Source organism: Pseudoliparis swirei, chromosome 3 (genome assembly GCF_029220125.1).
Source record: "Pseudoliparis swirei isolate HS2019 ecotype Mariana Trench chromosome 3, NWPU_hadal_v1, whole genome shotgun sequence".
NCBI classification, from domain to species: Eukaryota; Metazoa; Chordata; class Actinopteri; order Perciformes; family Liparidae; genus Pseudoliparis; species Pseudoliparis swirei.
In genome coordinates, this window is record NC_079390.1 from 7,913,311 (window position 1) to 7,928,148 (window position 14,838).

Genomic DNA, 14,838 nt, shown 5'->3' on the forward strand with positions numbered 1-14,838 from the left:
GAGACACTATCGTGACTTTAGGGGTTGAAAAGCCCCTCAGCTTTAACTGTACCCTGAGATATACATCACAGCTCATGGATTTTACATCTTTTTTGGAGAAAATGTGTGTGACACCATGCACAGACAGAACCATCCTGGCCTTTTGTCCGGACATGTTGGGTCGGCTACAGTTCAGGGAGCAACACCGACTCTATAAACTCTCTGTGATCACAAGATACACCTGGCACACACATTCAGGACATTGTGTGTCTGTGCACATGCATTCACACAGCCCGTGTGTGCATGCGTGCGCCTCTGGTTACACATGCTCATGTTTTATGCACATGTGACATGAGAGACGGGCGTCTGTGCATGCTTATACTTGTGCATATGCATTTGAGGACGCACAGTGTAACAACATGTTTGTGCCTTTTTGCAGGTATTCGAGAGACTGTGTGTGTGTGTGTGTGTGTGTATAGAGGGCACACATCCAGCTCTGTGTAGTGTACAAAGGCCTGAGACTCAGCCCACAGGGTCTTTATTTTGATCTACTAGGATTAAAATGCATCGGCCTGTCAACAGGGGTGTGTGTGTGTGTGTGTGTCTGTAATCATGCATGTAAATACTTGTGTCTTTGAGGGTGACTGTTCACTCAGGACATTGATCCCTGCCTATTGCCAGTGTTATAATGCCAGTTAACACCTCGTAACAGGATAAAACACAGACACACGCCCAGACAAATGTTTGCCAGAGAAGTGAGGGCAGACACACTTATGCGTGAGAAAGGAAGGCGGCACGAGGATGTAACACATTGAAAGAAGGCCTCTTAATTAGTCGGTTTCTTTATCTAGTGTTGTAAACAGATACTCAGAAAGAGGAAAAGATGCTATACTTTGTATTTATATATGTTTAAATCTGCCTGAACACTGAGATTCAGTTTACATTGAATTCATAATATCTATCTACAGTATTTTCATCATTTCTTTGCATGAGATTCTCTCCTCAGCAATGCGACAAGGGCAGAAGCGTTCAGCATAAATTAAAAGAGGAACATGGCACCAGATACAAACGTTGTTTTCATGGACCTCCAGTGGTTGGCTCATCTTCATGCAGCCGTGGAAGCCATGTTTACTCGGCATAGGCTCGTTTAAAAAAACAATAAACACGATCCACAACACGGGCACACGTTCAGGAGACGGCACCGTGGCAGGTTTTAATAATAAAAACGAACGAAAGGAAGACCGGACAGTAATAGATACAGGACACGCGACAAAAAGACATTCATATTAAGTGTATCAACGTTGCATATTGAATTTCCGTGGAAACAGGTCACATTCACAGACACACAAGTCGGCCGCACAGTGTCTTTCCCATCAAACTGTAAAGTTGCATGTGTGTGTGAATTAAGGCCGTATAGCTGATTGTATTTCCTCCACAGCAGCTGATACTGCAGCTGCTGTGACCGCCTGCACCTGTTATTGTACGTCAAGCCTCACACACACACACACACACACACACACACACACACACACACACACACACACACACACACACACACACACACACACACACACACACACACACACACACACACACACACACACACACACACACACACACACACACACGCGTTGACTTGAATGCAAACAGACAGGTCGGGTCTTCATGACTAACTTGGATGACTGGATAAACACAAAAGGCCTCTGTCCCATGGCCTTAGTTAAAAAGGTTAAAGTTGCAGCGTGACATGAAATCACATTTCCTGGTAAAACAATTTTTTTGTTGACAAAGAGCCTTTTGATTTGATTTTATTATTGCTTTTTTTGGGAGTTATTGTTTTTTCTCTTATGCTTTAATTCAATTCAATTCAATTCAGTTTATTTGTATAGCCCAATTTCACAAATTACAAATTTGTCTCGGAGTGCTTTACAATCTGTACACATAGACATCCCTGCCCCAAAACCTCACATCGGACCAGGAAAAACTCCCAAATAACCCTTCAGGGGGAAAAAAAGGGAAGAAACCTGCAGGAGAGCAACAGAGGAGGATCCCCTTTAGGAAAATGAGATTAAATGAGATTAGATTTTCGGATGAATGTTCTGCTTGGTCAACCGCGTGTTCGCAGTCACACTGTTTCTCTTTGAACCTTTGTGTATGGTCAGTGAGCGCCGATGCTAAAATAAAAAATGTGCCACTGTAAAGAAAGCATTAGATTAGCACCCAGTCCAACAAACTGTGATTCCTGATGATTCATACCAGAATAAAATTATATTGTAATTTAATTAACGTCCAATCATAAAGACAGCTGCTCGTTCGGCCCAAATAACCTCAATCCCCTGATCTGTTTGTTTGTTCACCTCTCTCTCTCTCTCTCTCTCTCTCTCTCTCTCTCTTTGCCTCTTCAGATCACACACACACACAGATGAGCAACAGATACAAGCAGCACAATGTCAAAACGTCATTCTTCTTTACTCACAATACTAAAAATATCGAACAGCTTTTGGACGAATACATATTTTCAGAGATGACTTGACATTCATGTGGGTCTGATGGAGGTAGGAAATAGAATCCACTCCTTTGGTTAAAAGCTAAACACCTGACAACCTTTAGTTTGTCGAAGTAATTCAAGATACATATACAGCTAAATATAATTGTGTGAGTGGAGACTCGTGTTTCAGTGCTGCTTCAACTCCACATGCAATAACAAACATGATCCGACATGAAAACAACTTGTTGGTTCTTTTTTGTTGATATTTAAAAATATACACTACCGTTCAAAAGTTTGGGGTCATCCAGACAATTTCGTGTCTTCCATGAAAACTCACTTTTATTTATCAAATGAATTGAAAATTGAATAGAAAATATAGTCAAGACATTGACAAGGTTAGAAATAATGATTAATATTTGAAATATTAATTTTGTTCTTCAAACTTCAAGCTCAAAGGAAGGCTAGTTGTATAGCTTATATCACCAGCATAACTGTTTTCAGCTGTGCTAACATAATTGCACAAGGGTTTTCTAATCAGACATTAGTCTTCTAAGGCGATTAGCAAACACAATGTACCATTAGAACACTGGAGTGATCGTTGATGGAAATGGGCCTCTATACACCTATGGAGATATTTCATTAGAAACCAGACACTTCCACCGAGAATAGTCATTTACCACATTAACAATGGAAAGTGTGTATTTTTGATTCATGTTAGCTTTATTGAAAAAACAGTGCTTTTCTTTGAAAAATAAATACATTTCTAAGTGACCCCAAACTTTTGAACGGTAGTGTATATTTTTCAACAGTTAGTTTAATCCAAGTCTCATGACACCTGACAGTTAATTATAAATATCCAATGGCATGTTTAAAGATCACAAATACACATACAGACAGACACACACATGTACAGATCATATATACTTCACACACACACATGCCACTTATTAACCTTCAATAACTTATTAGGTGTAATTTTACACACACACACACACACATATTTTGAAAAATTATATATACATATAAAAGCAGCCACTTGGAGTATGATGTAATCTGATACTGGGGAGTCTTTATTGCTAAACTGTGTGCGGGCTACTTTATCATCATCACTTTAAATTTGGAAAATAAAGATATAAAAACTAATCAAAACACACTTTTCGTTGCTGAGTAATATGAAAAGTGAGTATTAAGAATATGTGTTGTGTTTTTGACAATGTTATAAAAACCACATCCCAGTGCATGCAGGTGATCTCCCCAGCTCTGTGTGAAAGATAATATTGAGATAAAATGTGATCGAATAGAAGCAACTAGATGCTGATTGTTTGGAGAGATAAAGAGGAAGGAAACGTTTTCCAGCTAATAGTCACAAGTCTCAGATGTTTGTCTGACGGAAAATGATCTTGGACCATATGTAATGTTTATCCGGTAGGAATGAAAAACACACATCTAAGAAGGTTATCATAAGGGAGCCTCAAATGAGACCCTCTATTTCAAATAAGACTTTTTTAGTGGCAAACAAAATGCATTTTTAAAATCTTTGCTTGATAGAATTTGGCTGGTTGTGCCAAACTCTTCTGGTTATTAGCACTGCAAATGTGGTGAGTTTTGGTAGAAAATGATCAGTCACGGTCTAGTATGAATTCATAATGATTAAAACACAGAACTGTTTAAATCCTCACAGTTGTTTTTAAGCAAAACAATAACTATGGTACCCACACGAGATGTTCCTCAATTCAGTCTGAATATTTTACCAGCAGTCATTCACATGTAACAGTAAAATGTCCTGACATATTTTATTCCTATATTTCTTTTCCTGTAATTTAGAGATAAACAATGTATGGACTGTCAATTAAAACATCACCTTTATGTGTGAACAAAACAATAGAGACATCTTCAAATGATTGCCCCATTGTACCAATGTGGGGAAGCTCGTAATGTTTAGTTTCATTTTGATAATGCTGTAATCATTATATTTTAGGTTATACTCTTTGTCTCCTTTTGCATTGTGTACGGCGTAATTGTACCTCGATATGTTGTGTTATGATGCCTTGAAAATCCACTTAAAGTTTGACGTCAGACTTTTCCAAATGACAAATACTGTTAAACATAATTCACTCGTGGAGCTGTTAATAGGAATAATCCAGCTGTAAAGAGGGACAGTGATGTGAAACGTGAGTCATCGTGAGCTCCATTTAATTGATGCTCACCGCATGACTTTGCACACAGAATGTCCTAATTGGTCAAGCAAGAGAAGCCAGATTTCCCTCACAGCTCCCATCAGCTGAACTGTCCGCCTGCCAGTGGGTCAGGGAACTGGGAGCTCCTTCTAAAACCTGCTCATGGCAAGAAGCCGGTTGAGCCAGAGTCAGCGAGCTGTCCTGGATGGAGCTCTCCAGACTGCCATTCCACCCTAACTCTTGCTGAATGTCCAGCCCCCTGACCCCGTTCAGGTCTGAGTTCCCTTTGGTCCGACCTGGGGGCTTGGCGTGACGGTGTCTGTCCCTGCACCGCCCCCGCCCCCCGCTCCCCCATCTGCTCCCCAAACAGAGCACCTCTTGGAAAGCGTGCCTGAAGTCGGGGCTGCGGCAGTAGATGAGCGGGTTGAAGGCCGAGTTGGAGTATCCGAGCCAGTTCAGGAGTCTGAAGAGCAACTTGATGTCCCCCAAGTTGAGGAAGGTCATCAGGATGTTGAGGATGAAGAAGGGTAGCCAACACAACGTGAAGGTCCCCATGATGATCCCCAGAGTTTTCACAGCCTTGTGCTCCTTTAGACAGAACTTCAGACGCTTCGCGGCGGAGTGTCTTCCTTCCCCTTTTTCTGTCCTCGCTCTGTTCTCGGCAGACTTTTCCACCCTGACATTGTCTATACCTCCTGCTTTCTGCATGTTTAGTCTGTCCTCTCCCGCTTCTTCTTCTCCCACCTCACTTCCTGCCAGTTTATTCATCGCCGGACTATCATCGGGATCAGCCAGCTGTGCAGTGTAATGCAAGTTATTGAAGTGCCTCTCCCTCCCTCTGATCTTCTCCAGCTGTTTCTGCGCCTCCTGGAAGACACGGGTGTACAGGAAAATCATCACCACCAGCGGGAGGTAGAAGGACACGATTGAGGAGGACACGGCGTACGCCGCATTGGTGTTGAAATCACAACAGTACTCATCGGCCAAGCACTTGCGCGCTTGTTCATCTTTTGACACCCACCACTCCAGATAGATGGGAAGGAAGGAGATGAGGGAGGCCACCGCCCAAACCCCAAGGACCACGGCGATGGCCCGACCCCTGGTCAGCGGAAGGAGACAAGAGAGTAAACATATTGGTCAATATGTGAGAGTGAAAACTGACAGGTGAAATATTTAGAATCAACAAAATGTTGGCTGTCGAAAAGTGTAATAAAAGTGTAATTAAAGTGTAATAAAAGCAACATGATAGGCTCAATTAGTTAACTAACACACTATCACATACGCATTGCATTTGTGTTTAGATTTAAGTTTTTCTGACTTGACGATAGATAAAAGGCCTGCCGCGATCATGCTGGTTGGCGTGCGGCTCGATGTTTCGCATGCTGGAAAGCTTTAAGCATGTAGAGAGTCGACGCTTCCTCTTTCAATGGGATTTTACAAAAAAGTTCTAATTTCTTGTGGGTATTGCAACATAAATCCTGACATTTTTTTCAATTTCTACTCGTTACATGCATACAGTCTTTTCAAAATAAACTTCCTTCTTCACAACTTAATTATTTTGGGGGAACAAAACTGGTTAAATTTCGTGAAAGATCGGGGTTCTGGTCATAAAATAATTATGTCAGTGATGTTAATTAACTACGGAAATTACTTAATAAATCAAACTTGGCACGGGACACAAACGGAGGCCTCCTGGGTGAAAGACCTTTGTTAGTTTGACCCCTCCCACTCGCTCTGTCAGGATTTCTACAGTCTTTATACTTCCTTGTTCATGATTACGTGAATTACATATGCATTGATGTGTAATTTGTACGATATCTACAACATAATTAGATCGCATTCATTTTTAGGTAGTGCGACAGAGAGGTTTGAATAAAAGCTTCTTAAATGAAACAAATTTTCTACACAACAAACAACTAAACGTCTCGTTCATACCTGGTGAGTAGCGTCGGGTAGCGAAGCGGCGAGGTGATGGCGAGGTAACGGTCCACTGCAATCACGCACAGGGTTTCGATGCTGGCCGTCACAAACAGCACGTCGGTCGCCGTCCAGAATTCGCACATGAATTTTCCAAACTGCCAGGTTCCCAGCAGGATGTAGCTGGAGCCGAAGGGGACCACGACCAGACCCATGATGAGGTCGGCAACCGCCAGCGAGGCGATGAAGAAGTTGGTGACTGTCTGGAGCCGCTGGAACCGCAGGATGGAGGTGATCACCAGCACGTTACCTGGACGGCATAACATTGATTTAGATTGATTTAAGGTTTTCATTTTTTTAATTTTAGTCTTCATACTTTAAAGCCCCATAGTGGAGTTTTTCCATTTTAGCGCCCCCTTCAGTTTTGGAGGTATTTAACGTTTACTTCAGTGTCGTAAATACCCAGTTACGATAGATGCAGCCTCGCATACACTTGTATTGATGACCAGACGAAGTCAGAAACCAAGAAATGATGTCAACCGATAAGGTAAGAATATTCAAAGATTTTACATAAATATGACTGCATAGTTTTATTCATTGTGATATCGGAGATGAATGCTAACATAACCAAAAGAATGACATTTAGTTTCGATGAAATACCGATCGCGTTTTCAGCCTATATACGTTGTTTTCTAAATGTTTGAATGTGGAGTACGTGTGATCGAATACAATATTGTTGACAACACCAAAATCGGGCGGCTCCAGAATCCTACATAGCGGAGTTATTTCCCCACAGACCCCCGATGGCAATAGCGGAGGCGCAAATCGCCATATTAAAAGTCATTGTAGCGGCACAATTTTTTTCAAGCTGTTATTTTAAGGTACAATTGTTGCATAATGTTACTTTAAAACCTGTTAACCCCCACCCGTTTTTTTAGGTTTCTGCTCGAAATGACATACCCAAACTAAAAAGGGTGTAGCTCTGCAACCACACAAGCTATTTGAATAATGTTGGTGTTATAATAAAGGGAACACATGTGAGCTTTTGTTCAGATGTGTAAATATTAGCATATATGTTACTGGTTAAGAGTAAATAAAGATGAATCTTCTATTTTCATAGAAGTTTCAGGTTCGATTAGAAAAAAAAGCACTTTCAGGATGAATATATCCTGGATGGATGCACAGCAAAGGCCTAAAATCACCCAGATAATAATACAACTTGTGAACAGACTCTCTGCAAAGTTTGACTCGGAAAAAATAAAGCAGAACAATAGTTGGAGACTTTTTAGTTAAGAGAATTTAGGCGAGGTCTCTAAAATTTGCATTTGGGCACATTGAAGCACCATCTGTGCCATTTGACTTTTCTCATGTACCAAACCATTTCTTTCACTTTCACTTTTACTTGTGGTGATCAATACATGCAAATACATCATTATGTGGCTTTAAAACAGTAAATCAAAGATTAAAAAACGATCAAACAAAGTGGTGCTGTGCGCGTGCGTGCTGTGCGTAAAGCCGGTTTTTGGATCTGTCACAGCGCAGCTGTTGCGCGCAGATATCTCCGCCGGGGAAGGGCGGATTTTAAAGAACGACACGTCATTGGAATACTTAGAGCCAATAGAATCGATTGGTACCAAGAAAGACAAGATTGACAGCACTGTGAGCCAATAGGAGACAGAAAGGCGTCGCCATATTTGAAATGTGAAATCCGATTCGCTGAAATTGAACTTCCTGACAGCTGATTATGACGCTTCCCCAAAAGTCCGCCTGGTTTTAAAGGACATACACACACACTAAAGCCATGCCAGCTGGAATGCAGGGGAGAAACGTTTTTCTTCTTCTCAAGAACAAAAGTATGTTGAATTTGCTGAATGTAAAGCTATGAAGCGATTAATATTTCTGTGTTCTTTGGCTTATATCTCCGTGATTCTTTGGTGCAGAAGGATTCTGTAAAGATATTGAGAATCTGTGTGAAGTCCTCTTGCTTTCGAACATCTCTTCTTTTATGATTGCACAAAGCTACATGTCGCTAGCTACGGAAACGTTCTGAGTGGGCCGACACCTGACAAAATTATGATCATGATATTTGTATTTTTATTTCAGTTGGTGTTTGAGTTGTGTTTAAATGGCTCACTGATACTTGTAGCCCCAGTTGTCTTCTTTAATTTGATGTACAACATCAATATATTTGCTCATGTTTATTATAATATTATAGACAGTTTAGAACAAAACATCAAATCTGCCCCACAGGTGGGGCAATGGGGCTTAAGTGGTAGGTAATCAATTCATCCAACAAACGAAAACTTACCAAACACGATGGCCAGAACCAGAATACCCATTGCAACACCCAGCAGCACCAGCTCCGCATCGCTGTACTCCGAAGATCTCGTCAACAAATCAGAAACCAGGGAGGTGTTGCGGTACTGTGATTGGTTCGCCGGTGCTGACACAGCACTCTCATGTTCCATGATCTACGGTCAGAAAAATACAGCTTTGTTCATCGTGGATTAAGACGGCGCGCGCGTTGTAGGTTCGAGCTCCGGTTTTTGAAGTCATTGCGTGTTTCTGTTCTGGACCGGTTGCTTGTCAGAAAAGTGTGTGATTTTCTGTGGAAATTGGAGCAGTATTTTCAGATGAAAGACCCAAATGAGTTCAATTCCTATGCAATGACCAATGAGCTATCCTTACTCGAACTACTTAAGGTCAAAGCCTAACCTTGGCCAATCGTCTCGGCTTCAACCAGCTACACGGTCGGGTCGGTCTTGCCAAGAACTGCAGCAGGATTGATGTCTACGCGGCAGAGAGAGAGGAGGGATGACATGCAGAGAAGTTCCTGTTTACATTGGGCGTCAAGGCTCTGACCTAAGCACTCCCCAGCGTATGCAGCAGTGGTATTTGCAAACATTGGCAGAGCAAAACCAGGCAGTGCATGAATTTATTGCACCTTTTGGCTCTGGTTGGACTTACAGTATGTTGCAGTGAGAAGAATACACACATATGCAATATGTTATGTGGAATAATGCAGCACAAAGTGACTTGTCTGCCTAGACTGGATCACAATGCAAATATTTGTCATAATTGTATACAGGCAGCGCCGGCGCTCCCATAACGCGCACTACGCGTAGGGCACCAAGTCCTGAGGGGGCACCACAAAATAGGCAACTAAAAAAATCCTCATAGTTATAATAATTATAATGCCGATTTTATTTCAGTCTAGAAATATTAGGCGCCTTGTAGGCATGTATTTCACAAAACAGGCAGAACAAGAGATATATTTAATCGTTCAGCACCCCCCCCCCACCCCCGTTAACACTTCTCGGGTCGCATCGCTCTGCCGTGATGCGCGCCGACACATCCGCGCACACAGGTGAGCACACTCTCACTAGCACCCCCCCCCACCAACATGGTTAGCAGCGGTACTGATTGTAGGGAACATATTTTACTGGGCTCAAGTATCAGCATTGGTTTAGGATCATCATACAGTAGCTGCTTGTCATCTAAGCTGCAATCTACCTGTGTATTTGTTCTCCATGCTCTTATAGAAGAGTTGTTGTTTTTTTATAATTTTTTTTCTTTCGTTTTTGGTGTAGCACAGGTGTAGTATTCAATATATACCATCCAGTTTTTCAAATTAAATAACATTGAACATTTTTGGGAGAGTGTACATACAAACAGAGAAATACATCAGACAAGGATCTCCACAGGATCTGTCCGTATTGGATTTGCATATTTCACCCACTTGTCCCAGAGTTGAATAAACATACTTCTCTGAAGGCGGAGGGAGAAGGTGATCCTTTCCATAGCATAGATGTCATTTACTATGTCTATCCACTCCTGAATCGTGGGGGCCTCAGGGAGCAGCCAGCGTCTAGTGAGCGCTTTTTTACAAGCGGTTATTAAAATGCCAAACATGTATTTATCTTGTCGCCCTGTTTGAAAATCAATTTTCCGAAGAATAAAGTTGCACATTCCAGGGGCAAGTCAGTGTTAAGTATGATTTCCAATATTTGATGAAAATCTGCCCAGAAAGGCCTTATGACAGGGCACTCCCAAAATATGTGCCAGTGATTTGCTTCTTGAGCCCCACACCGTCTCCAACATGTGGCATCCCCTCCCGCGATGCGTGCCTTCTGCTTCGGTGAAATAAAGAAACGAATAACACACTTCCATGCAAATTCCCGCCATATATGAGAATTGGTACATTTCCATTGGGATTTACACACTCGTTGGATATTGAGAGGTTGCCATCTCTTTCTCATTTTTCCTTTACATATACTGCAGTGTGGGATTTTTTTTGTCATAAGGCCCTTGTAGGATTTAGAGATAATACCTCTGTTTGATTCGTTTTGGTAAGCACCGAGAAATATTCTTAGTATTGGTTCATCAAGGTCTATTGTATTTCTAATGTTATGTTCGAAATGGTTGCGTATCTGGAGATATCTATAAAAATCAGATTTTTCAAGACGATATTTTTCCCTTAGGTGTTCAAAGTCCTTTAGTTGTCCTTTATCTGTCAAAGAATAGTATGTCGTTATACCTTTTGGGATCCAATATTTAAATCTATGATCCATTTCATTTGGTTTGAACCCCGGGTCATAGGCGCACCATTGAAGTATTTGTAGTTTATGATCTAGTTTATATTCTCTTTTTATCATGTTCCAGATTTTTTAATTGAATTTGATCCATGGGTTTTGGAAATTGTCGATAAGTTTTCCCAGGTGTTTGTGTGCTAATACTGCTTGAATTGGGGGGTCATTCATAATAGAGAGTTCAATATCTTTCCACCTGGCGCAATAAAATGGAGTACACATGTTAATTAAGGGTTTAATCTGAACAGCATAGAAGTAATTTTTAAAGTTGGGTAGAGCCATTCCTCCTTCTTCTTTTGGAAGTTGTAGAGTTTTAAATTAAACCTTGGTTTTTTCCCTTGCCAGATAAATCTTGAAATGATTTTATCCAATTCAGAGAATTGTTTCGGGGGAATTTCTACAGGGAGTGCTTGAAATAGGAACAGATTAAAGGTCAAGATTTGTGTTTTTTGTAGGTTTAATTTATATCCTGCATATCTACCAAAAGTTTTTAACAGGTTCATTAATTCAAGAAGGGAGTTATATAGAATATAATATATAGAAGAGTTTAAGTGTTTTAATGCGCTCACTAGCTCCACAGGGGGTTTGGTCAATTGGATATTCTGTGTGCATGCTGGATTTATGTGTGTTGGCTTTGTTCCAAAACAATCCAAAAACTCACAACACAAGTCGATGCCAGCTGTGAAGGAATGCATTGATTCACAAGATCTTACTCATGGTTAATGAGCAACATTAATGAGCAAAACTTTGGGATTTTGGGGGGGGCCATGTCAAGATAATTTTGTATTATTATAATTTTTTTGTAAATAAAATAAGTTGCTGCTTCTTTAAATGTCTCAGCACATGTTCCAGAAACATAATGGTGCCAGTGATGGATCTGTTAGAAAGTTGACTGCAGACTCATTTTAAAAATCAATCTTTTCATTACTGAGGATCCGGAGGCTGTTTCATTTGTAATGAATCAGCACGGCCATCGAACCCAATCCAATACCAGGTTATTTATAACCCCAGTAATGACTGTTTTATTCATGTTTGTAACATGTTAGCTGAATTTGTAGCTTTCTTCACGAAGCGTGAAGATTACCTGCCACCCTTTATACTTATGACCCTTTAATGGTGCTTGTGACGAACGGATCAATAACCTAAGCGGCAGAGTCAAGCTTCTGGGGAAAAAAGTCTTCGGTCACTCTACACCCAGGGTGCTCTACACCCTGCCTTCGCTGTTTAAACACCTACACACACACAAAGGAACTCTCTGAGGCATAGCATCAAACATAAAGGATTTCCTGTGACATACATATCCCAATATTTAGGCAGAGATTAGCGGTGATTGTACTCAGTCAGCACGTAAATGCACACAATAGCTTGTGCAGCTTAGAGGATAAACTGATGACAGAGACGTCTGTGTACACTTTGTGGAACACACACATGCTCAAACAACTGAGTCATAAAACCTGTTGCTGTCCTGATCGAATAAACCATATTAAAGATGAAAGCTATAGTTTGGATTCACTGGATCTGAGAAACTAACTAAAGAAAGTAAAGAGATCTGACTCATTTCACTCATTACATTTGGTCAGAGGTCTTATTTTTGTGGCAAGGGTTATTAAAATGTGTGAAAATCGGCTCTTTTTACAGTGTTAAAGTTATATAACATGTTTTAATAACTCCAGGAGAGCTTGTTTTGTTTTGTAATGGCATTGAGCTGATCCCTCACCGGTGGAATAATTTAATAATTACGGAACGTCTGAAACAGTCAAAACGAAAACAGCCGTGATGTCATCGTGAGTCAATGTTTTATTAAACATTTGCATGCATCTGTGTACAAACACCACACTTGAAATCCCAGTTAGTTTTCCTACCTCCAGGCGCCGTCCTGCACTTCACAATCCCGTGATTCTATCATCCAAATGCCTTTAAATCCACAACACAAAGTCTCTTCATAATGTGTTTGTCAGGAGCTTCTGGTCTCTCTTTGTCTTCTGCTGACTTGTGAGTATCTGCTTTTGTGTGTAACACACACACACACGCACACACACACACACATACACACACACACACACACACACACACTGCCCCGCTCTCTTTTCCATACATGTAAATACACTCTTTCAGCCCTCGACCACATTTGCCCTTTTGAAGCAGCTGAGCCCTTCACCCTTTTTTATAAGCGAGCCCTCATGACATCACAGCAAGACAGTAGCCTATCAGAGGACAAGGAATCACTTTTAGTGTCGGCTGCACGTCTGCAGTGGACTGACAGCTCGACAGCACTTGGAAACATGAGTTGTTTGTATCTTTCGTTTCTTAAGAGAAGGTTTACTGAGGTCTTTTTTAACACTCCCCGACTTTACATTCACACGTTAAAGCTGCAGTACAAAAACACACAGCCTTCAGGCTTTGGCTGCAAGGTGTTTGTACGGTTACAGTTGAGCAGTTAAAAACACATCAACAACATTCAACCTGAATGCTTTAAACTATAGTGTATTCTCATATGCTTCATTATATATTATTGCATTAAAAACGACCCTGTTGAAAGTCGTTGTTGCAGTTGAGCAACTCAAAAAACAACTTTGGGTTGGGTCGAGGTAAATTGAGACAATTTCGAAACACTGTAAACACAATACTTCCTCTTGCATGTTGAATGGAGGTTAGAGGACACTACAGGAAGCAGTAGGTTCAGTAATATGAGAGCTGAAAGTCTAATGAATGTAACAGACTGAATGAATCATGCTTCACAGTGTATCCAAACCAATGTTTCTGTATTATTATATGTTTTTATCATCTAATCACAGGAAAAAAAAGTTGAGTATTTGAGTTATATTTTCAATTGAACTAAAGTTGTTCATGTGCTATTACACACACAGTGCTGTCGGCCTTGTGCTGATCATAAACTGCAGCCAAACAGCCCATCACATGTCGAATCAATAATCAATACTCATCTGCATCGATAACGTAAAGTATGTTCGTTTGAGTTCAATGAATGTTCACGAGTGCACTATTTGTTTTGTTTGTTCTGTATTGTATTGTGTTGTAATGTATATTTTGTGTAAGTACAGAGACACTTTACCAAGTCAAATTCCTTGTTTGTGCAAACTACTTGGCCAATAAAACTGATTCTGATTCTGATTCTGACAAGTGGCGTGAGAGGAGATAAGTCATGGTATAATTCCACAGGATGTGCCATCAGCCATCTGTGTGGTGCATCATCATTTCTTTTCTCCACGTTGCCAAATTGCTTCAGTGCGGTGTTCATTTCAAGAAAGATAGTGAAATGATGTGCTGTGCATGTTCTGTTGTTGATGATGTCCCCTCGGTCACACGTTGTGCTTCTGCAGGAAACGCTTCCACCGCAATCAGAGCATCTGTATTTCGATCAACATGCATTTTTGTTGCAGCAGGTTTGTGAAGAAGCCCAGAGCAACATCGCCGTGGCCAAAAGGAGCGACTAGAGACAATATGTGACCAAATGAACAACCGGGATTCATCTGCCTGAGCACTTTATGTTCTGAACCGGCTGATCTGCTGACATCGCTCTGGCCGGGTAAACTCACTCTGGTGCCGTCATCCTGCTGAGCAGGCAAGCAGTTCCTTCACAGGGCTTTCCGTTCGCAGAGGAAACCACACAAAGAGATGGAGAGATGTGACCATCAACATGACTTCTGCATCTTGATCCAACCTCTCAATG

General features: G+C 41.1%; 1 protein-coding gene across 1 annotated transcript; it reads right to left on the bottom strand.

Moving 5' to 3' along the window:
- Positions 1-1,147: 1,147 nt before the first annotated feature.
- On the bottom strand, positions 1,148-13,242 carry LOC130191850 (beta-2 adrenergic receptor-like). Its single transcript, XM_056411574.1, has 4 exons — positions 13,013-13,242; positions 8,870-9,032; positions 6,580-6,871; positions 1,148-5,743 (listed from the first exon to the last, which is right to left on the bottom strand). The coding sequence occupies exons 2-4, from the start codon at positions 9,027-9,029 to the stop codon at positions 4,708-4,710; spliced, it is 1,488 nt and encodes a 495-aa protein (XP_056267549.1). The 5' UTR covers positions 9,030-9,032; positions 13,013-13,242; the 3' UTR covers positions 1,148-4,707.
- Positions 13,243-14,838: the final 1,596 nt, after the last annotated feature.